Below are 26,608 nucleotides of genomic sequence, written 5' to 3'. Positions count from 1 at the left end.
TCTTCTTTGCATTTTTTACAATCTTGCACTGTTCTTGACATTCTGTTCCGCCCAAAGGCTCAGTTGCACACCGAGTACGGCTTTTTACTTTGGGGATCTGAAGCAGGCTTGGAAATGTGCTGGTGAAAGTATCAAAAATGACAGCGAGAATCTGCACGTGAACTCTGTCGACCCGACAAAATGACAAAAAATTAGGGCTACAGCACAACAGCCAAGCCCTGATACCATACAAATTGTGGCTGTGATCAGCATAAAGTAAACTCATCTTGCTTCCACAGCGCTTTTCTGGTCAGGTAGGTGGGGGGAACCTCCCACACGGTCTTGTTGGCTGACAAGAAGACATGATAACCTGCGTAGCTGCGAATCGTTGTGGAAGCAAGGTCAACCTTACCTGCTGGTGTTGCGGTCAACCTCATTCTTCACAACCTTGCTCTCAGGCATGCTGCTAAGGTCTGCACAAACACTGCACTTTATCACACCGAGAGCTGTTTCTTGCTCAACTTGTTATAGCTTTGTTAAACAGTCTGGTGTTCTGCGTACCACTAGATGGACTCCGTGTGGTACTCAGCACACACGTTGAGAATCCCTCGTGTACCTAATGTTATGTAACTATATTGAATTATGTATGTTTAATATTGTAATAGTACATTTAATAGTATTTGTCTCAAATTCAATGACGCTTTATTGTATATTTGGGTCAAGTTGGCATTGGCCGACTGTCATTTGTCGCTTGGTGATGACGTAACGCCCCATCACAGACACTAGTGTTCCACTTCATAAATAACAAGCCGTGATCGTATAGTGGTTATTACTCTGCGTTGTGGCCGCAGCAACTCCGGTTCGATTCCGGGTCGTGGCATTTTGACGTTCCAATAAACTTCAGCGGACAACCAAAAAAACGTAAAATTATTCCCAAACCGACACACGGAGTACTACAACAATACAATGAATCCAATTAAATGAAAAAAGGGGCGACGTAATTAAATGAATTACACACCGTGTGCATTAACAAGTATATGTATAACATAATACGTAATATGTTGGCATATATACATTTAAAGATTTAAAACGTAGAATTGCCTACCTTCCATTGCAACACCGAAGCTTTTAAGATAGCTAAACACCTGCTGTAACGTTAGCGCCACTTGTAATCTCGACATTTCTCGCGTTAGCAGCAGCAGACCAAAGAGCCAAACCAGGAAGCGCATACCGGAAGTAGCGTAAATCCACCTCACGCTTTCATTTTACTATCGATTTCTTTCCGTACAGGACAGGCTTGTCTTCCCGGAATGGAGCAACGGGAGCAGTAGGTAATTCGTGTCTCAGTTATGTCCCCAGCCGACGCGCTGCGGCGGGATTTAAAGAAAGAGACGATGTCATCGCGGTGATTGAACCGGTCGCTTGCTCATTCAAGAGCTGCGAGTGTCTGGTCACTGACCGCCTGCCACTTTCGAAACCGGTTAGTTTGCTTACTTATCGACATGTATGTATCTAAAACATTCCACCAGACATGCCTATAAACATATACGTAGTATGCATAGGACACTCTAGTCGTGACATGTTTAAACTGCACCTAATGTTGTGATCCGTGTTTGTTTATCTATTACGTAACATCCAGCGATTGAATACTGTGCTGTTTAGTCCAAATCACAGATAAAACTTCAAATACACTAGTTGGAAGCTTGTTGTTGACAATCTGCATCCAAACCACTTTTTTTTTTTTTGCTAAACCAGATGAACAGGTTCACCAAACGTTTTAACTATTGTTATTGACATGCATGTTAACCATCGAGCTAACTCCGCCTCAGACACATGGCCCCGCCCTCCTGCTAGCCGAGCAACACGACGACGACAAATTCGGAGCAGCACCATGTTCCTGAAATCGTCCTTCACCACCCTGGTGGTGGGCGTGTTTGTGGTCTACGTGCTACACACCTGCTGGGTGATGTACGGCATCGTGTACACCAAACCCTGCAACCCCCCTAACGGCGCCAACTGCATCACGCCTTACCTGTCGGGAATGCCCAAACTTGAGGTAAGGAACGTGTAACGTTATCTGCGATTGAAGGACGTGTGTGCTATCATTATTTATGTGTGTGTGTTTGCCAGATGAGCATCTACGCTGCCCCTCGGCCCAACGCAGACGGCGGGCACACCCTCATCCACAAGGAGGAGATTTTTGATGTCCAAGACAAGTTTGAGAGGTCTGCAGGACAGCTGAAGACACCTAAAATACATCACGTACTAGCATAACATTAAACGTAAACTGCACCCTTCAGGATAGTAAACGTCTCTCTGCCCAAGAAGACACGCAACAACGGGACGCTGTACGCGCTCGTGTTTGTCCATCAGGCTGGCGTCACTCCGTGGCAGGATCCGCGTCAGGTGCACCTGGTGGCCCAGCTCACCACCTACATGGTGCCCAAACCACCAGAAATCTCCCTCATATCCAGAGAGGACCAAACACAGGTAGGCATCAGGTCATTGTAGTGCAAATATGACGCGGTTAAATGTAAACGCGTGAGGGAAATTCACAAAAATATCTTTTTTTTTGTCGTTTAGGCAATTTTGTAGGCTATTGTGAAAGCATGCAGAATATCTTGTTGCTGTCCTAAATGGCTGAAATTCTGGATTTGTACTGTTTTTCGTTGAAATCGCGCAGCATACAGCTGAAGAGACCCAGCAGACGAAACCACGCGAGAGTGGTCCTACAGCAGGAGGGGGAGGAGCCTCCATGTCAGATCAGCCCGTCTCCCACTGGCGCTCTCGTTTGACGCTCAACATCGTGGGCGACCACTTTGTGTTCGACAGGGAATCTCTACCGAGTGACGTGCACCGATACCTCCGAGTGTAAAAACAAAAAAAAACAATCAATCAATCAAATGTGACTAAGATGAGATTGAGCATGTTGGTTTCAGGTTTCAAAATGGCAAGAAGATGGTGTATCTACCTCTGCTGTTTGTTGACGAGCTCAGCAACCGCGTCAAGGACCTCCTGGTAAGAGCACCACCTGCTGCTTTGGCATGCACATGACACCTTGAAATTGTCTTGAGTATTTTATATTAGGGATTTCCGTTTGTGTGTGTGTAGGAAATAAATAAAACCACCATGGAGCTCCCTCTGACCATCACCTATGATGCCATCTCCCTGGGACGACTCCGATTCTGGATCCACATGCAGGACGCCGTCTACTCCCTGCAGCAGTTTGGTATGTCGTGCTCTCTCTTCGGAGCACGTACATGCCGCTTGTCTCACGCTTTTCCTCGGCCGACAGGCTTCACGGAGAAGGACGCCGACGAGATTAAAGGGATCTTCACGGACACCAACCTGTACTTTCTGGCTTTGACCTTCTTTGTGGCCGCCTTCCACGTGAGTGTGGCTGCAAGATGCATGCTCCGGATGAAATTAAGTAAAAGCTAAAGTGAGTGTCCTTTTTTTTTTTTTTTATGTCTGTAGCTTCTTTTCGACTTCCTGGCCTTCAAGAACGACATCAGCTTCTGGAAACAGAAGAAAAGCATGGTGGGAATGTCAAGCAAAGCAGGTAGGTGTTTGTGTCGGGGTGTCGCAAGATCTCACGAGATTGAAATGTCACAAGATTTCTCGTTCCAAAAAAAAAAAGTCTTAATAATTAATTAGCACAATATATGAAAATGAACTCCAGAATTTTGCCGGCCTCCATATATTGCCATGTGCGTGCGTGTCTGTTTTCCTTGTCTCTTGCCTCCAAAAGGGGCAGGAAGAAGCCGAAACAGCAGGTGGCACTGTCAGCGTGCAAGCTTGAGAGCCAAACAAAAACCGGAAGAAAGGCGTTTTTGGGAAAAGCACAAAAAATTCCAATAAAATAAAAAAAAATAATGGATGCCAAAAAGACCTAATGCAATTCAATATTGTGTAAGGAGGAAAAACACAAAAATCTAACAATGTACTATTATTGACAAATGCATACATTTTCATGTTTGACAGACTTAAAATGTGTCTAAAAGAGACTACTGGATTATGTACATAGTGTTTACATTACACATGCATTTATTATTTGTATTAATTATACCGAACTCTTATTTTTTTCACATCTTGTTGAGCATTTAAGAACCTGGCAAAAAATGCAATCTATTGTTGTTGTTGTTATTATAAACAATGCACTCTTATTATTATTAATTATATATTCTAATGTCTTTTTTCAAGTGCTGTGGCGTTGCTTCAGCACCATCGTCATCTTCCTCTACTTGTTTGACGAGCAAACCAGCCTGCTGGTCCTCATCCCCGCCGGCGTCGGCGCCGTCATTGAGGTGAGCGCACATTTGTCACCCAGGCTCTCTGCATGCAATGCACGGCTGCTCTTTACCGTGATTGATTTTTTTTCTTCAGTAATGCTGTGTCCTACTTAAAGAGCTACTGTAGAATGTTACTGTTGGATGTTTGGAATAATGGACCGTGGTTGCAGGTGTGGAAAGTGAAAAAGGCCTTGAAGATTCAGGTGTTCTGGAAAGGAGGAAAACCAGCATTCCTGGTAGGTTTGGCGCGTGCATAACGTTGTGAGTAAAGTACCATAGTGTAAGACAACGCTGAATATATCAGTATGATGATTTGTGGAAAAATGTGACGAGAAGAAAAGCTCTGACTCACAGGGGGGGAGAAGTCGTTTGGCGCCACCTGCTGGTGTCGATCTGTTTTGCCACAGGGAGACTTGGGAAGAAGTCTTTTGGCACCAACGTCCGGTTTTCATTTATAGGTGAACAAAAAGGTGAAGGTGAACAAAAAAATAGTTTTGCTTCAGGGAGACTTGGGAAGAAGTCTTTTGGTTTTCATTTATGAATCTCTAGACCCCAAATATAAGACGACCCATCTTTTTCAGCCTTTTTTTTCTTTTTTGAAGGCTGAAAAAAACATAATTTTGCCACATGAAGACTTGGGAAGAAGTCTTTTGGCACCACCTTCTGGTTTGCATGTATAAATCGCTAGACCTCGAATATAAGACGAACCACCTTTTTCTGACTTTATTTTGGAAGGGAAAAAGCATACAGTTTTGCCACAGGGAGACTTGGGATGAAGTCTTTTGGCACCACCGTCTGGTTTTCATTTATGAATCTCTGGACCCCAAATATACGGCGACCCATCTTTTTCAGACTTTTTTTTGTTTTTGAAGGGGGAAACAAAATACAGTTTTGCCACAGGAAGACTTGGGAGAAGCCTTTTGGCACCACCTTCTGGTTTGCATGTATAAATCTCGAGACCCCGAATATAAGGCGATCCATCTTTTTCAGACTTTTTTTTTCAAAGGGAAACTTAAAACACAGTACAGGAAGAAAACCTCTGACTCCATTAGGAAAAAGTCATTTGGCGCCAACTGCTGGTTTAAATGTATACTTTTGTAGGCTCGAATATAAGACGACTCGTCTTTTCCAAACTTTTTCCGATGGGTGTGGGGGGGGGGAATACTGTTTTGCGGCAGGAAGAAAAGCTGTGACCCACTTGACAAGAAGTCATTTGGCGCCGCCTGCGGGTGTGAATCTCCCGACCCAGAATATAAGACGACCTGTCTTTCCGACGCTAGGGGAAAAATAATATACTGGGGTCAATACAATATATCAATAATGTTCTTATACTGTTTTTTCTTTACAGTTTGGCAAACTCGACGAGTCGGAGAGAAGAACAGAAGAGTATGACACTCTGGTAGGAAAGCGTTGTGTACTACTTTCAGTTTGACCAAGCTGTGCCTCATCATTCAGTCATGTGTGTCCCTTCTGGTAGGCTATGAAGTACCTGTCGTACCTTCTTTACCCGCTGTGCTTCGGGGGGGCCTTGTACGCGCTCATATTCCTACGATACAAGAGGTGCGTTCACTCACACACACACACAAGGCTGACCAATCACGTGATCCGCGTTGACTTTGCTTGTGTGGCTGTTGTAGTTGGTACTCGTGGCTTATCAACAGCTTAGTGAACGGTAAGACCTCCTTTTAACCATAAATGTCATTATTGCTTTCCATATATGATGTAATGCCTATGCATTATGCTGCAGGTGTCTACGCCTTTGGCTTCCTCTTCATGCTGCCACAACTGTTTGTCAACTACAAGGTCTGCCGTGTGTTTTTAGGATTCTTTGGGAAATTAATCGTTTTTTTCGTCGTTCACATTTTCTTCTTGTTCGACAGCTGAAATCGGTGGCCCATCTGCCCTGGAAAGCCTTTATGTACAAGGTGAAACACACGTTTGTTAACGGAGAGCTTTTAAAGAGACAACCTGCCCACCTTATTGAAATGAAATTAAATTAAATTAGTTAGGTACCATATATTTATGAAATTGGGTAGTACTTGTAGTACTGACTTTGGCCACAGCGGCGCTGTTTAGTCATGCTTGTAGTACTGACTTTGGCCACAACATGGCAGCCAACTGCCGCTGTTTACGAGGAATGCATTTTGTACCTCTGAAAAAAAGTGTAAAAAAAAGTTTATATATTGCAAATATTTCTCACAATAATTATACCACGTTTTTTAAAAAAAAGTCAGAATATTCTCTTAGAGCGCCGTTTGTGTTTTCCCAGGCATTCAACACCTTCATCGATGACGTGTTTGCCTTCATCATCACCATGCCCACGTCTCACAGACTGGCCTGTTTCAGAGACGACGTTGTGTTTCTCATTTACCTCTACCAGCGATGGTACACACTATAACACACTATATAACACACACGAACCGCATTTAAACATCTCTCCCTCCACAGGCTCTACCCAGTGGACAAGACGAGAGTTAACGAATATGGCGTTTCGTACGACGACAAACCCAGAAGGAAAACTCACAAGGACTAAATAGGAACTTTTGTATGTACTGATCTGAAATTTTGTCATTTCTGCCACCTAATTCAATGTTGCACAAGTATTTTTTTTTAACATATCACAGCCAAGAAAACGCATCAGTGCCAAACAGGAGAGGGATTTTACTTACCTACGCTCTGATGTTTTTAACAGGCACACTCACAGGAAGTGAAGTATTAACTGTCACGTAATAGATTATCTTCCAGTCTTCTTAAATGACTTGTTTGGTTTTAAAATAAAATAAACTATGTGCAGGTTTTCTCTTCCGGTATACTTTTTTTTTTTTTTTTTGAATGATTTTACTTGACTGTGATTTTTTGATGATACGAGCTGGAATAAAACTGACTGAATATGTAAACTGGTTTGGAAGCGTCTCTTATTGGCTGTCGCATCACTCTCTAAAACCAAAATGATAAAAACAATTCAACATTCTACACATGTATTTTGTTAGGAAGGGTGTATTGTGCCAAAATTAAATAGATATACTCGAAATGCAGATTTATTTAATATATAATGCATTCCATGGTGCTTTTACATTACATGAAAGGGCATTAATGGACCAAATAAGTTATTTTGTCATTTAAATGCCATTAAATAAATATATTAAATAAATACAAGCGCCATTATAATTACATGATAATTACGTTAAATAATGTAATTGCAATAGTTTAATTTATTGAGAGCATGCTTAAAGTTGCATTAAGGAACATCAGGTTTCACTTGCACATTGAAGAAAACATGAAAAATAAGAACTTAATAACTTCAGGATACATTATCATTATTATGTACTGTACATCACACACTGTGGTTATCCAATAATGATGAAAGTTCATGAAATGGTTCGGTAGAATTATTTAAGATTATATTTTTACAATTTAATAAATTAATGGACAAAAATCGTCAATCATTTTCGTTAAATATTTTGTATTTTTTCTATATAAAAAAAACCTCAATATTTTGGTCGTACTGTTTTGATCTGTTGTCACTAAATTCGTTCAAATAAAGATCAGAGAAAAAGCATGTACACGAGCCCCCTAAGTGGGCGACGTCGCGTCCGTTCCGTCTGTGCGTCGTGACGTCACGTCCACGCGGCTGACGTATACTATAAAGCTCAAGCGCCCGCCCCCGCCCGTCCCTTTTCAACTACAGGAAGTCTACGTGCCTAAGGTGCTCGGTTCTTCACCCGAAGCTAAGGCCCGCAATCCGGCGACTAGCACCCTCGAATTTAGGCATCCGACGCCGTAAACGTCAAAACAAACATCCACGATGGCCTCCGTGTCGGAACTCGCCTGTATTTACTCCGCTCTCATCCTCCACGACGATGAAGTCACTGTCACCGTAAGTGTCCCGCTCGATGCCAACCCGTTAGCTACTATGAGAGTTCAACAATAAGGAAAACGTACCGTAAATGAGTTGCGAAATGCTATCACAACATTTTAATCAGAAGGACAAAAAATTACGTTTTGTATTATGAAATCGTTCATAACAGCGGTTGAAGCTGCCATTCAAGTTCCAAATGCTAGGCTAGGCTAACCTCTAGCATGATTGTTGCACAGTAAGACCACTTGTATTGTAACTATCTTAGAAGTAACCACCTTATAATCACTCACCTTTTGCAGCCAGCTCAAATGTGTTCCTCTCACACACGAATACGTCGAAACATTTAGTACTGCTGTGCACCATGTGAGAGCAACTTTCCAATGCGAGTTATGCCCTTTATTAGTATTCCTAAATGTATAAATTGACCATTATGCACCGACAGGAGGACAAACTCAACGCCCTGATCAAGGCTGCAGGAGTGACAGTGGAGCCTTTCTGGCCCAGTCTGTTTGCCAAAGTGAGTAAACACCAGATGGACAACACAACTGTCATGGCGTACAACCAAAAAATACAAAATTAACATATGCTGATGTTTTCTAGGCTCTGTCCAGCATCGACATCGGCAGCCTCATCTGCAACGTCGGCGCTGGAGGTGGAGCCCCAGCTGGAGCCCCCGCTGCTGGAGGTGCTGCTGCCGCGGCAGCTGGAGGAGATGCCCCAGGTGGATGGACAAATTTAGTTGCAAGGAAAATAGTTTTCACTTTTGTATTTTATGTAACCATTCCGCCCATTGTCTTTGACCCTGCAGCCAAGGCCGAGGAGAAGAAAGAAGAGAAGAAGGAAGAGTCTGAGGAGTCCGATGACGACATGGGCTTCGGTCTCTTTGATTAATTGGTTGTTTTTCTAAAAACACAATAAAAGGATAAAAAAAAGTTACCTTGCCTGCTTGCGCTTTCTTTTCCCTATAATAAAAACACAAGTGCAGAGCGATAACGTTTAGTAGTCATTCAGTTAAGGACAAGTGATATTTGAATCCTGTAAGTGTGAATGAAGGTATCGCAAAGTGAATACGTGTTAGAACACCGTTTAAAGTATATAACATAACTGATAATGATAACTGTCCGGTATTAATGGGTAAATGTGTGCTACTGTTGCTATTTAACTGTGTGTGTGTATATACATGTTAGTATCATTAAACTCAAATTACTACTGTTGGTGTATATGACCAAAAATGACTTCAGCAGAAAATGCCAAGTGTCGCACTCTGCTTTTTATACCGGCCTCGGCCACAACGTAGGAGCCAGTGGGACAGTGGCGCTGTTTAGTCATGCATTGTAGTACTGATTTTGGCCACAACATGTCAGTCAAAACCGTTGTGGCTCTGTTTAGTCTTACGTTGTAGTACTGACTTCGGCCACAACATACAGTAGCAATCAATGGGCTTGCACCGCTGTTTAGTCATCCCTTGTAGTACTAACCGTGGCCACAACATAGCAGCATAGTGCCGCTGTTACGAGGACTGCATTTTGTACTTCTGAAGCATTTTGTATAAAAAAAAAAAAAGTTGATATACTTCAAATAATACTACAAATACTAACAAATAATTTTCTCAGATTTTAGCCATCGAGTGTATATCATGACTTAATTTATATAAATTGAATATATACAGACTACCATGGCTGTTTCCGTAGTGTAGTGGTTATCACGTTCGCCTCACACGCGAAAGGTCCCCGGTTCGAAACCGGGCGGAAACACAATTTCATTTTGTGAAATAATCAAGCATATACATTTTGGTTAACTTAAATACATTAAATGCAAACATGTAACTTTTTGGGCCAGGATAACACCTTATTTTTAATGATAACAGTGTGTTTTTATTTGCAACTGTACATGTGACTCTTTCCTGAGAGAATTTCTCACCTCCAGGCAGAGGTAAACAACAGAACAGTGGAATGGAAGAACAACCTTGTGAAATAAAGTGAATTTGTCAGGTTCAAACATCCATTCAGCCAATAAATAAATCTTGTACTATTCACAGTATTGGATTGTACTTTGAAATCGGTGGACTTTTCACAAGTTGCCAATGTGCTTTGTGGATTGAACATTGTGGAAAAACAATATTATAAAAAAACAAGCAATACGATTGTGAAAAGCTAGTATTTATGGCTTTCTGTTTGTTGTTATCCTTATACCTCCTTCATCTGTCTCCAAACGCCTGGGAAAGGTTTTAAAAATATAGATTCTACTTGTATATTTACCAGGTTAACTTAAAAAGTGGCCTGTGGCGTGTCTTATAGTCTTTTTCCATTAAAAAGTGTTTTTAAAAATTCCCAAGTGTCTCATTTAAAGCCTGAGAAAAGAAAGAATGAGAAGTGTAAAGTGAGATTTAAAAAAAAAAAAACATCCTATGAAGAGTCAAGGCTGCAAATATTAATATATATATATATATGAAAAAAAAAGAAAATATCTTCATGATCCTCCTCCATTGTCTCAGGTTTCCAGTTCGTCACGTGGTAAGTCCTTCAAACGAGCCATCACGTGTTAAATAAATCCAAAAAAATGAAAGGACATGCGAGGAAAGAGTTTTTTGTCTTTTTTACAAAAAGGTGTTGCGATGGCATCTGATTGTCCGCTGGCCATCGTTTCACCATCGGTGACCCTTTCCCCGCTTCCGTCCGGCGGCTAATGCGGCCTCGTGATGGTCTTGAGCCGTGACTGGTCGATGACGTCCAGCAGGTTCTTGGCATCGACGGCGAGGGCGTGCGCCGCCATCAGCATCTGCTTCTTGTAGTCCTTCTGCAAGCTGAGGGAGGAGAAGCGACATGTCAGCACGGATGAAGCCAACGTGAAGGAAAAGAGCGCCACGGTGCGCCAGGGTGCTTTTATACCTGGTCATGACGTACTGCTGAGCTAGCTTCATCTTGGCGATCAGCTCCGCCAGGTCGGAATTCAGCAGCTTCTGGGCCATCTCGATCTGGAAAAAGGAATCAACTTTTATTCCCAATTTATGAGATGATCTGATTAGACTGAGATATTAGTCCCTCTACATGTTCATTGGGATATTCTGTGTTAAGTTTGTCAATCTGGCGTTAATTATATTAACACTTATTTCATAGAATAAAAATAAGAACATGATTTATATTCAGACATTTACAAACTATATGAAACATTGATAGTTTAGATTTATGTTGATGTGTTTCAAAACAACCTATTTTCACTTTGACATCTATGTATATTTGAAATTAAAGATATTTTTAAACGAGCTTTGTCAAAGTGACATCCTAGTTTGAACAAATAGTGCATACACAAGGCAGAAGCTTTATGAAAGTCTCCACATATGTAGATATTCATCCTTCAATACACACAGTAAATACAAATAGTTTTCCACATGAATTACGTATATTATTATACACAAAATGTTTTTCATAAAAAAATATCTAATCATACAAACAAATATGAATGTAATACATCATATACAGTATATATGTCACATTTTTAAAATGATTGCTTAAATTACGGGAGACATTTTTAAAATACACAAATATTTTTCCTCAATAAAAAATATAAATGGACAAACATTAAATGCATACAAGTACCTTCAAATACATTAGTAACTACAAATAAAGTATTTTTCTACATCAAAAGTAGAATTATAGATACAAAATATTAAATACATTTTAAAGTAAAATAGAACTATGCATACAAATATTAATAAACACATCAAATATATAGAATAATATATATTTAAAACAATTAAAATCATATGAAAAATGTTTCTAAATACTCATTATAAATATATATATATATATTTTTTTTTTTGTTACATTGGATTTCAGGAAATAAAAATAAAAAAATATATAGTGTTAAAGCCATGAAATATTTTTCTACAAAAAAAAAAAAAAATAGAATTTAATATTCAAGTGATTAAATACGTTTTTAAGTTTAAAATAACGTAATTAATCATTGGATGATTAACACATCACAACACAATGAAAACATGACTTCCGAAGAATTTATGAATACATTTTCCACGGTATGAGTGTTATTAGTGACACATTAGTGACATCTTATTGTTTTCCCCCCATTTAAGTGGTTTGAGGTTTTAAAATGCTGATATTTAATTGATGTGTAGATAGTCAGCTGCATGTCTGTAATCAGGTGTAACCACGTTCATGTAGACTTCACCTCTCTGTGGGTGCTAGCAGGCAGCACAGGAATGGTCTCATCCACCGTGGCCAGCAGCGTCCTCAGCGCCAGACCCACTTCCTGCAAACACACACACACACACCGTTGTTCAGTGTAGGTCTTTAACGGACATGCACCATGCTGTCTGTCAATGACAACTGCCCCCTCCCTTACCTTGACCATGGGGACGTACTCCTCGGGGGCTGCGGGCTGGATCCTGTTGGACATCTCGATGACAGACTTGACCAGGGCCGTCACGTTCTCGTAGACTTTGTCGTTGGAGCGGTCCAGGTTGGCTGTGGGGGGCGGGCTGATCTCCTGGGGCTGTAACTGGACGCAGGGAGAGAGACATTAGCGTTAATAAAATAGTCTGTGGCTGCAGTTACACGGACTGTACACTGGATGGCAGCAGAGCGCTAGATAGAGACTGTAGATTGCTAGCTAGCCAGCTAGATAGATACTTCAGTTGCTTTCTACTGTGACAGTAGATAAGTGTTCTTAAAGGTCCCCCATTATCGTATTTTGCAACAATTTCTACTGGATTGGAAGTGTGTTGACACTGGAATTTACTACTTGGGAACACAGCACGAGGCTTTATTTTAAGATGTGTAGCAAAGCCTTCTTTTTTGTTGTTGTTAAATAAAGCTGTCTTCTGCGAAGGGAGCGGGCTCATCTCGCTTCATGACGTCAGGGAAACCCTTCAAAACTTCAAAAGCAGAGCAACTAAATGAAGGAGATGATAGGCGTTTATCACGCATGGCGCTCATACAGACACTGTTACATAATAGGGGACCTTTAACTGTTGTGTGGCTACTATAGCGGGTGTCTAAACCAAACTTAGCGGCGACGTAGCTAACTAGATCTCTACAACAGGACGCACAGGTCATCTTACCCTCCACGGCTATTGTGGGGATGCAGAGGGTGGGAGGGAAGAGAGCAAGGGACAGCATGTTAGCCATTAGCGTGACAAAGCGCTATGGAAAGGCTGCTAGCAGGACGTACTGTATAGTATGTACCTTCACGCCTTCATTGTAGCTGTCCACGGGGCAGAGGCCGGCCAGGTTGCCGAGGTGGCCAGGCGCTCCGGGGCGGGGCGGCTTCTTAGGCGGCGCCACGTGTTCTTAAAGAGACAGAAGGTTAAAAACAGTGAGTAATGATGTGGAAGGCGAGCACGCAGAGGATGTGAGGAGCTGGAGCAGTCACCTGGTTTCCCCACAGGCTGGTAGATGTGCTGACTTCCACCCTGTAAGACACACAAACAACTCATCACGCCAACGGACGTAAGGAAGGTGGAAAACAAAGCGTCTAAAGCACTGACCGGCGCTTGGAGCGTGCCGTCCTCTCTGTCGATGCTTCCTCGGCTGTTTCTGGACTCGGCCTTCTGCAGCAAAACAACACTTTAATGAGAAATGGCAGCTAATAAACAATATGCACCCGGGCTGCATGTGGATTTAAACTCTATAATATCCTCTTTCTACCGTCTTGGTGAAGCACGCCTTGAAGAGTTGCATTTTGGGAGAAAGACGCCGTTTGAAGAAGTATTCCCGCAAGAAAGGAAGCAGGCGACAGAAAAGGGATCTAAAAAGGAGGCTTTATTTTCCAGCTCCAAGGAGACAGAACGCCTCATTTAGCATCCTCTCATTCTTTCCATCCACGCCTCCTGCCAATCCCCACTTCCTGTCTCCCAAACGGACAAATCCAACTGGCTGCGGGCTCCGCCCATCACAAACTAGCTGACAAAACTCGTTTACGTCCGCAGGTGCTCTTCTACTCCTGAACCGACACACGCAACAGGGTGAGAATTTGTCACAACGTGCACACCTACTGTGTTGCCTGTGCTGCTGTCTTTCCTGATAAATCCACCACATGGTGGCGCCATTATCAAACCCACCAAGCCTTGACATTCCTCACACATCCCCACAAAACCCCCACTGTTTAGTTGAAGCTACACGAAATTTGGTACACACGTTTCGGGGGCTGGCAAGCACATGTGTGTCAAATTCGAGCAAGATTGGTTGAAAAACATGGCCACCATCAAGCACAACATCTTACTTACATAGACAAATGACAATTACATGTGGTTGCTATGATCATAAAACATTGAGGATGTCGGGATTACATGTACTGTATGCTAGCATGTCTTCCAAAGCCACCACCCATAGGGGGCGCCACAGGTGTTACCATGAAGCTTTCCTCCTGCTCCAACCATCGCTGGTCGTCCTCCATCTGCTGCTGCTGCATCATCAGCCTCTCCTCCATGAGCGCCTGGCCCACACATCCCGTGTCCTGCAAGAAAAAACGCATGTCTTTGAACGTAGCCGCTTTTGTTTCATTTTCCATCCTGTACTGTGTACCGTACCTCCACGTTGGGGCTCCACAGTGCTGTGTGTTCGGGCCTGTGCTGGTTCCAGGAATCACCGGCAGGGAAGCCGCCTCCCACGCCGCCGTGGGCTGTTGGCTGGAGGTGGACAGTTGGGAGCAAGAGATGTGAAATAACGCTGAAACAACATCGCATCATTTAGGAGAAACGCTTTTACTGACAAAACAGTGAGATGCGTGGCGTAGATACTGTACAATGTCACGCTCCGTACAAGGGCAGAAGAGCGTGTTTGACAGACAACTGGCGTGCGATGTGAGGTCATCCTGGAGGATTTAAGGGTGGAAACATCCAACCTGATTTACCCTGAAGGCAATCACTCACAAGTACAGCAGCCCCGTTGGCCTATTTTGGACATTTTAGCTTTAAACACTGACGATGTGCAATCATGAACCAATATTTGACATGTTTTTATTGTATAATAAATACAAATATTCCCTTCAAATAAAAACCTCATTTTTCATGTTAAAATATAATTATTGTTGTTATTCATGACTTTTAATATCTACTGTTTTCTGACAAAAAAAATCGTAAAAAGGCATCATTATTCCTTGATGAAGGCGACAAATCCCTGAACAGAAAAAAATGTTGATATGACACACCATGCAAAATATAGAGATTTTTAGTTGTAATAAGAAAAAAGGGACTATTGAGTTATTTCAGTTCATTTGTTATTTAAACCAAAAAAAATGTCTCAAATAAATTTGCTCAGCACTGTTTATTACATATAATATTCTCTGTAATACACATTTGATTAGAATAATATTGTTTTATTAATGAATAATGACATATTTACTTCTAAATAAAAGGCCTCTCCTCTAGTAAAGCAGTCTCTGCAGTTGAGTCAAAAATATGTCATCTGGTGCGTTATATTATGTGTACATACCGGGAAGTGGTTGTGTTGCGGGCTGGAGAAGAAGCCCTCACTGGAGCGAGGGCTGGGGTAACCTGGCCGACTAGGCTGCAAACAAGCACAAATAAAACACAAAATCGGTTGAATTCCATAACAAACAGAAGTAAAGGAAGTTAAGTCTCACTTTGGGCGGCGCCTCATCAGAACCTCCGGAGTCCCAAGACACTGTGACTTGTCTTCTCATCTCCATCCGCAGCCTCTCCTCCTGCTGAAGCTTCTCCTCCTCCAGTATGGCGCTGCAGGACCAGAACTACGAGTCATATGGATGTTTTCAGAGTGGTTTTATGTGTCAAAAGGATTACCTGAGTTGTGTTTTGAGTTCTGTGAACCGCGGCCGTTTGCTGGGGTCGTAGGACCAACATTTGGTCATGAGGCTGTAAAGGGTGGGGGGGCACTGCGGGGGCATGGCCAAGCGCTCGCCGTTCTCGATCCTGCCGATTACGTCGTTGTTCTTCACCCCTTGGAAGGGCTTGATGCCGTACATCAGGATCTCCCACATGCACACGCCTTCAGGAGGAGGAGGAGACGACAAGGACTGACGTCAGCGGTCGGCCTCACGCGACGACGCGGATCGACACAAACGAGAGACTGGCTCACCAAACATCCAGACGTCGCTGGCGGAGGTGAACCTTCTGAAGTTGATGGACTCGGGAGCCATCCACTTGATAGGAAGCTTACCTTTAGAGGCTTTAGAGACACACAGGAAGTGCATTGAAACTACCCGCTGAATCTTATGTCACCAACAGGTGGCAGTAAAGTCAGACTAACGCAAGGTGGCATTCAAAGGTCCCCTATTATGCAAACCTGACTTTTGAATGATGTCCTAACAGCAGAATGTGTCTAAAGCCTGTTTATGAGCAACCGTGAGAGAAACCTATCATCTCCCTCACTTGTTTGCTCCACTTTTGAGAAAAGAGGCAGTCAAACGGCCAACACGGCAGCAGGGCTTGAATTCTAGCATCAAGGCTACATTTTGGACAAAACACTGCAGAATATTCTATTGTGGGATCTTTTAAAAACACTCAAAACTTGAATATTTCTCATCACCTTTGTAGTAAGAGCTGTCCTCCATGTAGCGCGACAGACCAAAGTCCCCTAACATCACGCAGTCCACCGAAGACACCAACACGTTGCGTGCCGCTATGTCCCTAAAAGAGACAGAGGATGATGCTGGGCCTGAGGCTAGCAGACTGTATACTGTAGCACCATGCAGAAAGGTCACCATAAGTTTACCGATGCACAAAGCGTTTGCTCTCCAGATACGCCAGTGCGGTGCTGAGCTGGTAGGCAAACAGGATGAGAGTGGCCAAGTCCAGACTGTACTTCCTCACCTGAAGGAAGGAGCGCAGCTGTTTGGGGAGAGAAGGCCATCAATGCATCAGACATCAGCTCATCTAAATAGATATGCAGTCATCCCTCGTTTATCGCGGTTAATTGGTACCAGAGATAGGTGAATTTCCGTGAAGTAGGATTCAATATTAATAAACCGAATATTTTTGTAGTTCGAGCATAGAAAAACTGTTTATGACTTTCTAAATACGGGTTTTAACATGATTAAAGCCCCCTAGACATGAAATAACACCCCTATAGTCACTTTTATACTCCTATTACTCTTTGTTTACATCACACTGCGCAGGCTACGGGATCACTGAAGGGACATAAGAGGCTAGCATAGCACACTAGTAAGCTAGCTAGTTAGCCTCTCCAATCTTTGTCTAAACTTAAGAAAGTGTTTCAAATGGAGTGGGGAAGGAGGACAAAGAAGCCAAAAATTTACCACTTCCACACAGAATGAACTTCCTTCGTCGTCAGCCATGGCATGTCGGTTAGGCTGCTGGCTCAGTAGCCAGTCTCCATGCAGTGTGAATGGTCATGTCATCTTAACGTCATGTCTCATAACATTACTGATGCTGAGTGACCACAATGCTACATATACCTTATCTTTCAATATTTTTTGACTAATAGGTCAAAGTCAATCACGAAACACCAATCATCTATTACATCATAACTTTTGTAAAAAACGCTATATGGCGAGGGACGACTGTAGCTTTGGACACACCTCTCCGAGCGTACACAACTCCATGATGATCCACACCGGGTTCTCTGTTATCACGCCGATCAATTTGACAATGTGAGGGTGGTCAAACTGGCGCATGGTCACTGCGGGAAACATGTAGAGATGCAGTGCTTCAGAAATGAGAGGTTACCAAAACAGGTTCGTGCGACCTTACATGCTTCTTGCAAGAACTTTTCTCTGACGCTGTCTGAAGTGCAGTTTTTACACGTCTTGATGGCGACGGCGAGGGACGGCTTGTCCTGTACAACGAGAGTGGCATTCCACCAATCAAACTCACTGGGAATGATTTGGAGTGCAGGAGAAAGGAGAAAGGAAAAGGTAGCGCTCTTTGCCCACGTGCTCGTTTCTGAACAACTATATCGCACAACACAGCCAGCATTAATAGCGGCTGATGAGTTCATTGTAAACAACAGTGCATGGGTTTCACACCAGCAGCTGAGTAGCAACGATTGACAGCGCATGCAGAGGTAGATCCAGCTGCTGCATCAGGAGTCTGCCTACAGCACATAGACTCATCAGTTAACAGCGGCAGTGTAAGTGTATGTCTGGTACCTACCGGGATGTTGTAGACTCCTTGGTGGACATCTCCAAACTGGCCCTCTCCTATGCAGCGACCCAACTCGATCCTCTCCCTCTGGATCTCGTAGTCCCGCGCTTAAAATGACAAATTAAATAATGAGAATGGTGAAAAGGAGCATTTCATCCACTATGTTTTCTAACCACCTACCAATTATATATGTGCAAAGTGTATATATGTATATATATAAAAATACCATAGTATTAGCCCATATGTGTATGATAAATCATTACACGTAACAAAAAATAATTTCAATGAAAAATTATACAAATTTGAAAAATCAATATAAAATAAAATAAACCCACAACACCAGCACCAGTCGAAAACAAAAAAAAAATGTATTAACAAATTTTTCTTGGCCAGACAACTATTAGCCACACCATCTCAACATTTTGTGCACATTTCCCAACTCTAAGCTTAAACATCAGCATATCTGCTGATGTGATGTGGTAATACATGAAAATAAACAAGTGGGATGGGAAAATGTTTATTTTTCATGTAGTTGCATAATATTTGAGCAAGTTTACCCCAAAATCTCACATTTACTTTCTTAAATATTGACTCGGTGATTCCTGAGGTTTATTAACATGTTGGATTGACAGAGAGCCCTGCGTTTCCTCAGTAATAAAATTCAACCCACAACTCGCCTAATGATTGTGCATACTGCCTACAAAGCAACGCTAAAATAAAAATACTCATCAAGGAGATCCATTTGCTTTTTGGCTTTCTGTCTGGCAAAGAAAAATCCATAGGAACAGCATTATAAGCTTGTTTTCATTGTGGTTTTTACCTTCCACTATTCCATAGGTCACTGCGTTGGTGATGGGCAGGAGGGGGAAGAAAAAGAAGAGGAAGACAGGGAGGTGAAAAGCGTGAAAGCGCACGTCCATCCCCATGGAGGGATGAACATGCATGCATACACAAGGTCAGTGTTGGAAAACATGTCGCAGAAAGAAGACAGGAAAGACATTTATCCAGACACTGACAGAGAAGTAGATTAGCTTACAGTGGGAGTGTGTTTTAAGCTGCACAGTGATAGCCATGCACTTATAACGGACTTACTGGAGGGCATGGTGTACGTGTCCTCTTCGTCAACTATCTCGGCGTAGTCATCGGTCTCTGCAAGGTGAGGACGAAAATAAGTACTTTGTCGTCAAAAGAAATAAAGCAGCAAGGACAACGGCTAACTGTAAAAAGTCTCACTGTTTTGAGAACTCCTGCCCAAAGCGACACCCATGCAGCTCTCTCTTTCTCTCTCTCTCTCTCTCTCTCACTCACTCACTCACACACACACACACACACACACACGCTTGGCTCGGTGTGTCCGCCCGCCTGTTTGAGAGCAGCTGGGTTGCGGTGCGATGGAGGAGATGAAATTAGGGATGGGGGGGATAAGGAGGGTGGAAAGAGTTCAAAAGAAGATGAATAAAAGAAAAAGGCAGGGGACGCAAAGAGATGTTTGCAAGTTGAAGACAGACAGAAGAGGAGGAGGGAGTGAAGAAAAAAAAAAAAAGAGGGCGGGAAGGATGGACGGAATCTCTCCTAACCAGATGGCGGTGTTTAAAATAAAATCAGGGCGCATGAGGGCAGCTGCTAGCAACACGCGCAGAACATCTGCTGTCCAGCGCAACTTTGCACAGGATTCACCAGGCGCTGTGGGAACACTGGACAACAGTTCATCAGGAATCTCGTATCCAAAAGCAGCATGGGGGCTGATTAACTAAAGAAATGTTAACAGGAACGTGCCACTGGGTCACTTAGCGGCGAACAAAACATCAATTAAATAGTCTAAAGCAATGTGTCCCATATAATAATACTATAAAGTGAATTAATGGAATTCTCACATTTTGACTCGTGTGCCACATTGGGTTAAAAAAATCTCACGGGGGGGAGGTGGGGTCGTGCTATGTACTTTTAGCTGCAAAAGTGTTACGCAATCTGCTGTTTGTGCCTGGGCGCCCTTTTTGCAGGAGCACTTTAAACATGTGAGGTTGATTTGCATTAGTACATGCTAAAAATGATATACGGTATACGAGACCACCCTAAACAACAGAACTTAACACCCAGAATGTACACAAATGAAGGATGCAGGATTTACAGTTTGAACTATAAAACACTGACAACATCAACATCAACAGCAGGTGAACATCCCTCCTTGTTTGCTCCACATGTTTTGCAATCAAGCAACAAACACCGCGAAAAACAAAAACAAATGGTAAAAACACACATAAAATAGCACTATTCGGCACAACTTTGCCAAAAAGCGCTTGCTTCTGAGACCCTCACACAGGCTGAGGCTGGTGTCCCCATGCTTGCTGTATGTCACTAGAAAGTGCAGTCCCTTACACAAACAAAACGGCAAAAAAAACCCATAAAATATCAAATATCACTTTTTGCAGAACTTTGCCTGGAAAAACTTGCTTCTCAGACCCTCTCCGTCACACAGGCTAGACGATGGTGTCCCGATGATTACCGTAATGACCCGTATATCACTAGGAAGCGCAGTCTCTCGCTTCAGAAACCATTGAAATCATTTCAGTAGTTGAAGACTTACGGTAGTTTGTGACTACAGTTTCGATGTTAAAGCTTCTTTTGGAGGTATTCAAATTTTTAACTGCACAATTTTTGGTGCCTCCACATGCATTTTCCACTGTAGTCAAACATATTTGTAAATTAGCCTACTAGTAGAGGTTACAATAGTTGTAGAAATAACAAAACAACCTTCAGATTTTCAAACTCCGGCCTCCCTTAAGTGGAGGCTAAGTGTGAGTGAGTGTGTGTGTGTGTGTATGTGTTCTAGTTTGCCCATTATAGCCATGGAATGCATCGCTTAAAACCAGCAAACCTCTGCCTGCATGACTTTGTGCATGAATATATGACAGTCAGGCCACGTGTGCATGATTGTGTGTCTGTGTGTGTACACTGTTTGTGTGTGTGTGTGTGTGTGTGTGTGTGTGTGGAGGGAGAGAGAGAGAGAGAGAGAGAGAGAGAGAAGCATTTGGAGAAATTCCCTTAAAGAGAAATACCACTTGCAACATGAGAAACAACATTAAGCTGCATAAATGAATTGAAAAGACACAAGACACAGTGTCGTTGTTGTTGTCATTAAAAGGAGGAGGAATGCATGCATAATCCCCCAGAAGGGTGCACTCAGCTAGGGCAACATGAAAGAAGAAAGACTGATAACGTTACCATCCCCGCTAAGATCTTCTGCGAGGTCCAGGGGAGCATGCAAGAGACAGGAAAGCAGATTAAGAAAGAGAAAAAAAGAGGAAGAGAGAGAGAGAGCAGAGGTTACGACAACATGGCCGCCGCTGCACCACAACCTGCAAAGCCAAAGAAAAAACGCTTAAGCAAGCAGTTAGTTAAGTCGATTAATGAGTTAACTTGGGATGGTGACAGCGTGCAAAAAGAGTGTTTAGACGCCACTGTGGCTTCCAGTGTGCAGTCTGCGGCCAGTTGTAAATATTTCTCTGAGCAAGCGGTGGATGCAGCTTGAGGTGAGAGCACAAATTCCAGTGGTGGACTTTCAACAGAGAGCGGGGTAGGATCCTCCACATTCTCTTGTGAAGTACACACAAAGGACCTTTTTTCCCCTTCACTATTATTCTTATTTCGTGTCTACTGTCAATGCAAATCTTACCAGGTTTACTTGATCAAATCCTCACAAATAAAATAAAGTCATCAACTTCTAAAGAAACACGATGCAAATGCTGGATAAAGATCTTCTGTATGACAGGAGCGTTCTGCTGTTTTTGAGGATTTACAGCAAAAACGCTTGTCCAAGATCTTCTATATAACAGGAGTCCTCTGCTGTTTTTAGGAATCTACTGCAAAAAACAGAAGTAAAAAAATCCTATATGGCAAAAGCACTCTGCTGTTTTTAAGGAGCGACTGCAGAAAAGCTAGTCAAAGATCCTCTATACAACAGAAGGGCTTGAATGTTTTTAGTAATACATTGTAACAGGAACGGCCTGCTATTTTTTTTTGAGGAAAAAAATTCTATTTTATATTTTTAATTTTTCATAGGACAGGACAGCAATTTCGAAATACTAGCTAAAGATCCTGTATGAGACAGGAGTGCTCTGCTGATGTAAAGATATTTTGTTTTGTCGTGCGAAACAGGGCTTTGCTGTTTTTAAGAATCATCTGGAAAAATGCAAGTCAAAGATCCCATCTTGAAAAGTTATTCTGTTTTTAAGGACCTGCTGCAAAAGTAAAAAATCACACTATACTGTATATGACAGGTCAGCAATTTTCTGCTGTTTTTAGGAATGTGCAGCAAAAGTGCTAAGCAAAGATCCAAAATATGACAAGAATGTTATGTTTTTAAGCATCTAATAATTATAGAGCCTGTATGAGACAGGAGTGCTCTGCTGTGTTGAAGTTGCGTTGTTTTGTACTGCAAAAAGTGTCCTTCCTGTTTTTAAGGACCTCCAGACATGACAGGAAAGATTTGCTGTTTTTAAGGATCAGCTGTATAAATGCTAGTCAAAGATCTTCAGTGTGACAAAAGTTTTTTTTTGGCTGCGTTTAGAAATCTGCTGCAAATCGGGAAGGCTCTGCAACTGCAAAAACTGGTCAAAGACCTTCAATAACTGGATGGCTTTTTTATGCTGTTAGGAATCAACTGCAAAAACCTCTCTCCAAAGTTTTGAGATGAACATGCAGGCCGATGTGATTTAAGAGCCGGATTTGGCCCATGGGGCGCTGATTGAATAGCATTGCTGCAATTGCGCGGCCGAAGAGGTTTGAAATATCTTCAACAGCCAGCAAAATTCTTGCCTCCTAATTGCTTGAGAAGAGCAATGCTTGAATATGTGCAATGTCTGCGTGTCAAATTGGAAGCCACCAGCTGAGAACGTTGGGAAAATGTCAACAGCATTCCAAGCTGCGTCCAGATTGATGACTTACTACTCTGAGCTTGCGGCTGTCGCTTCCACCAAAAATATTGTATTAATAATAATAATAACTGTGTGCATGTGAATGGGGCGGACACGACAGAGTTGCGATTTAGGCTGTCCTTTTAAAACAAAGTAAGGTACGTGCTGAAGTCAGCATGTTGTTAGTACAATATTAGGGCAGTTATATTAGTGCAGCAATAAAAATATTAACTAACGGAGGAGAGAGGAGAAGAGGGATTTTTTTAGCAGGTAGGTTGTGATGAAACATTGCCATTAAAATTGCCCAAACTGACTCCAGTACTGTTTTAGCACCAAAGCAACCCTTTGTTAGGTGAATGATGTTCAGGTTTATGGTGCACATTTCGGCCTTTTATGCTACATCACAAGCTGCCCATCAACAACAGAGCCAATTAATACCATTGGGTGGCGATTCTGAACAGAAGACAAAGGGGAGGAGAAAACGCCGCGCCTTGGCTGGCTTGGGAAGAGTCGATGATGGCACCGGGTCTTCAGCCAATCAGAGGGCACAAAGAGGACGTGCGGTGGGTGGGTAGATGGGTGTTGTACGGCGTGATTTGGAGAGAGGAGGAAAGTGAAGGAGGGTGAAGAGGAGGAAGTCAACAAACACGGACAGACAGGAACAATGAGAGAAAAAACAGATGTTGGAGGAAATGGGTTAACCAGACCAGAGGGAGTTTCTGACCTACCTGAGATGGAAATAGTTCTCACTCCGCTCTTCACCGCCTCCAACTTCTTGTCATTATTAGACACTCTACAAATATAAACAAATGCATTAACACCACATTATTACCACCTATAAAAGTGCATCAATCATCTCTGCCTCCTTCTGTCGTGGCCGAGCAAAGGGTGGAAGAGTGAGAGGCCGAGGCAAAGAGGAGGAGACTCACACAAGTGGAAAATATTTGGCTGCCAAACTTATCTCCTTATTTGACCAGACATGGGGGGAAGGTAGAGGAAGAGAGAGAGAGAGGGAGAGAGAGGTAAAGACAGATTTGAGGTGAAAATGAGCAAAAAGACAAGGTGGTGAAGCAGGGGAAGACACAATGGAAGCCCTGAAGTAACCAATGAAGTGATTGACACTGATTTGGACACGCTATTGAAACTGAACACAACTTAAGTACAAGAGAGAACGGTACTTACTTTGGAATGGAAGGCAGCGCTCTCTCGCCCTCTGGAGGATGACAAACACATTACACAACATGTCAACATGAACTTATTTACGGAAAGCTGTTTTCTAAGGCCCGCGACCCTCGTGAGGACAAGCGGCATAAACAGTGAATGAATGATTTTTTTAAAGGACCCACTGCAAAAACGCTGGTCACAGATCCTCTACGGAACTACAGCACTCTGCTGTTTTTAAGCAACTACAGCAAAAATGCTGTCGTAAAAACTCTAGTGAAAGATCTTCTACATGACTTAAGAGATTTGATGTTTTTGAAGGGCCTGCTGCAAATACGCTGGTCAAAGATCCTCTGCAGTATATGAATGGAGCCGGCTGCAGCTTTTAAGGACCTATTGTGATAACTCTCGTCAAAGATCTTCTTAATGACAGGAGATGCTAGTCAAATGTATTTTGCACAAGTTTTGAACTAAAGTGGATTTGACCTACGGGGCACCATTGGATATATGCTACACACGTATATGCTGGGAGCTTTTATTCAATATGGACTTTACAGCCTTTATATGCATAGAAGACTCCAACATCTGTGCAAAATAGAAATACTTTGATCATTTTATCTTGGAGAAAATCCTTAAACAGTTACATGATGTTATAAATGTCTCTCGGTATGATGCAATGCATATCTACAATGCGGTGCAAAACTATAACTATACAATAATAAAAGTGACAATGAAGAACTCATCAAATGTGTGCATCAATAAATACAGTATGTTCTGTGACGGCAGTGATGTGTCATAATGCTCTTTTGTGCAAGGAATCTTATTTTATAGAGTGTAGAGTTTTGTTCTGAACAGTCAGCAGCGGATTGCACGTCCTTACCTTTCTGCACTCTGACGATGAAAGAGTGGGTTTCCATGGAGACCAGTCGACAGTAGCCATCAATCAAGTCGGCCAGGTTCTCGGCCATGGTCAGGGAGGCTGTCGTGACGGTGAGAGGCTGCATACAAAAATGGTCATTATCTCCAAAGAAATCATATCATATATGGCGTGCTATTGTTTGTGTAAGCGCATCTCCATTAAAGAGACCAGTGTCATACAGCGTGAATAACCGTTGCTGTCCAAGGAAAGCTATTAGGTAACAAGGTACAAGCTGAGCTGTGCATCATGGGAGATGCAGCTCAAGATGGTGACTTTGACCATGTATGTACCTCAGCAGCTCCCGCCACGTTGACTTGCAGCATTCCCTTCCTGTCCTTCTCCTCCATGGCTGAGTACTGGATGGACTGAACTTGGGTGAAGTTAGCCAGATGGGTGGGCTGCAAGCAACAAAATAGATATGACTACCCAGTACTGTATATGTGTGAATCCAGGCAGTGAGGACTTGGACTCACTGCTGATCCTTTGTCTGTCAGGTAGCTGATCCCCTCCTCTGGCCCGATTGCCAGCTCCACCTGAATCACCCAGCTGGACTGCATGATGAATCAGAAAGGAAAAAAAATGCATAAATGGAAGCTGAATGCATGCAAGAATCAGTGCCGCCACAAGGGGTCAACCTTACACAAGCCTTCAGCGGATACTACTCACCCCGAGCGCACATTTGAAGCACTCCTTGTCATAGCGGTAGATGGGAGCGAGGATCTCCAAGAATTTCAGGATGCACTGCTCGTCGTTGAGGTTGGCCACTTGCTTGAAGGTCTGCTGGATGAGCTTACGAAGAGTCTTAGCCTGAAGGAATTGACCAGAGACCCATTATACTTTCACCCTGTTGGTGTGTTTTATGACAGATGGGTAGAAAATCTGTCCAGGAACTTTACATGTCATCTCTTAATGCATAAACCATGACATATAGGCTGTACATAATCTTCTGACACAACCTAACACATTTGATGAGCAACCTTACTAATCCATTGCGCATCAGAGAGTAATCCGAATACACACATAAGCATGCATACATCATGTGGTAGTAGTACAGTAAAGGCGTAGCCACCCCCCCAAAACTATAAATAGCTCACCATATATAGATTAAGACTAAAAGAGATTTAGTCTGGAGGTTGAGTTTGGTTCAAAGCAGGTTTAAGAGAACATGTAGTTGACTGCAAGGGAGCATTAAATAAATATCAAAACAAGCTCCCAAAGTACAGCCATCCAAGGCCACTAGGGGGGAAACATGCATTTTATGCCCTGTTAAACAATTCTGCCAGGCTCTAACAGACATGGTTGTAGCGGTATTATCATCTTATTAAGAATAATTGGCTTTTTAATGATGTTCTGACAGAAATGTGTGTCCATAAGCACCACACTCTC

The 26,608-nt window shown here is 42.6% G+C and overlaps 3 protein-coding genes and 1 non-coding gene across 15 annotated transcripts in view; 3 read left to right on the top strand and 1 right to left on the bottom strand.

Moving 5' to 3' along the window:
- The first annotated feature begins 1,183 nt into the window (after positions 1–1,183).
- Positions 1,184–7,165, top strand: clptm1l (CLPTM1 like). Of its 2 annotated transcripts, none has more exons than XM_054764622.1 (18): positions 1,184–1,459; positions 1,809–2,035; positions 2,110–2,204; positions 2,280–2,469; positions 2,663–2,850; positions 2,919–2,997; positions 3,091–3,208; positions 3,275–3,369; positions 3,457–3,541; positions 4,183–4,286; positions 4,442–4,507; positions 5,620–5,670; positions 5,749–5,831; positions 5,909–5,943; positions 6,019–6,074; positions 6,152–6,196; positions 6,541–6,656; positions 6,720–7,165. In XM_054764622.1, exons 2-18 carry the CDS (start codon positions 1,871–1,873, stop codon positions 6,802–6,804), a joined length of 1,656 nt encoding a protein of 551 aa, XP_054620597.1. In that variant the 5' UTR covers positions 1,184–1,459; positions 1,809–1,870; the 3' UTR covers positions 6,805–7,165. The 2 variants fall into 2 exon arrangements, with proteins under 2 accessions (XP_054620597.1, XP_054620598.1); XM_054764623.1 differs by having other exon boundaries at positions 1,211–1,310.
- A 758-nt stretch (positions 7,166–7,923) lies between these two features.
- Positions 7,924–9,101, top strand: rplp1 (ribosomal protein, large, P1). The gene is made up of 4 exons (XM_054764117.1): positions 7,924–8,148; positions 8,573–8,647; positions 8,731–8,851; positions 8,939–9,101. Exons 1-4 carry the CDS (start codon positions 8,077–8,079, stop codon positions 9,019–9,021), a joined length of 351 nt encoding a protein of 116 aa, XP_054620092.1. The 5' UTR covers positions 7,924–8,076; the 3' UTR covers positions 9,022–9,101.
- Positions 9,102–9,811: 710 nt separating this feature from the next.
- Positions 9,812–9,884, top strand: trnav-cac (transfer RNA valine (anticodon CAC)). The gene has a single exon. It is a non-coding gene; the product is annotated as a tRNA-Val (tRNA).
- A 621-nt stretch (positions 9,885–10,505) lies between these two features.
- ptk2aa (protein tyrosine kinase 2aa) overlaps positions 10,506–26,608 on the bottom strand; it is a 38,736-nt gene continuing 22,633 nt past the window's right edge. For 3 of the 11 annotated variants that reach the window (XM_054763372.1, XM_054763376.1, XM_054763383.1), the window contains 28 exons: positions 25,889–26,029; positions 25,696–25,773; positions 25,513–25,620; positions 25,184–25,301; positions 24,325–24,355; positions 23,871–23,935; positions 23,581–23,670; positions 21,452–21,469; positions 19,322–19,378; positions 19,050–19,070; positions 18,239–18,336; positions 17,837–17,921; positions 17,665–17,765; positions 16,839–16,954; positions 16,653–16,753; positions 16,203–16,292; positions 15,908–16,112; positions 15,730–15,841; positions 15,579–15,653; positions 14,675–14,773; positions 14,497–14,601; positions 13,634–13,696; positions 13,519–13,558; positions 13,332–13,435; positions 12,490–12,645; positions 12,316–12,396; positions 11,019–11,104; positions 10,506–10,933 (listed from right to left, as the gene is read on the bottom strand). In XM_054763372.1, coding sequence (XP_054619347.1) covers positions 10,813–10,933; positions 11,019–11,104; positions 12,316–12,396; positions 12,490–12,645; positions 13,332–13,435; positions 13,519–13,558; positions 13,634–13,696; positions 14,497–14,601; positions 14,675–14,773; positions 15,579–15,653; positions 15,730–15,841; positions 15,908–16,112; positions 16,203–16,292; positions 16,653–16,753; positions 16,839–16,954; positions 17,665–17,765; positions 17,837–17,921; positions 18,239–18,336; positions 19,050–19,070; positions 19,322–19,378; positions 21,452–21,469; positions 23,581–23,670; positions 23,871–23,935; positions 24,325–24,355; positions 25,184–25,301; positions 25,513–25,620; positions 25,696–25,773; positions 25,889–26,029 — 2,565 coding nt within the window. In that variant the 3' untranslated portion in view covers positions 10,506–10,812. The other 8 variants (XM_054763373.1, XM_054763374.1, XM_054763375.1 and 5 more) reach the window with 8 other exon arrangements.

The sequence above is a fragment of the Dunckerocampus dactyliophorus genome, chromosome 20 (genome assembly GCF_027744805.1).
Source record: "Dunckerocampus dactyliophorus isolate RoL2022-P2 chromosome 20, RoL_Ddac_1.1, whole genome shotgun sequence".
Lineage (NCBI taxonomy): Eukaryota > Metazoa > Chordata > Actinopteri > Syngnathiformes > Syngnathidae > Dunckerocampus > Dunckerocampus dactyliophorus.
This window is presented reverse-complemented; position numbering and strand designations above follow the sequence as displayed.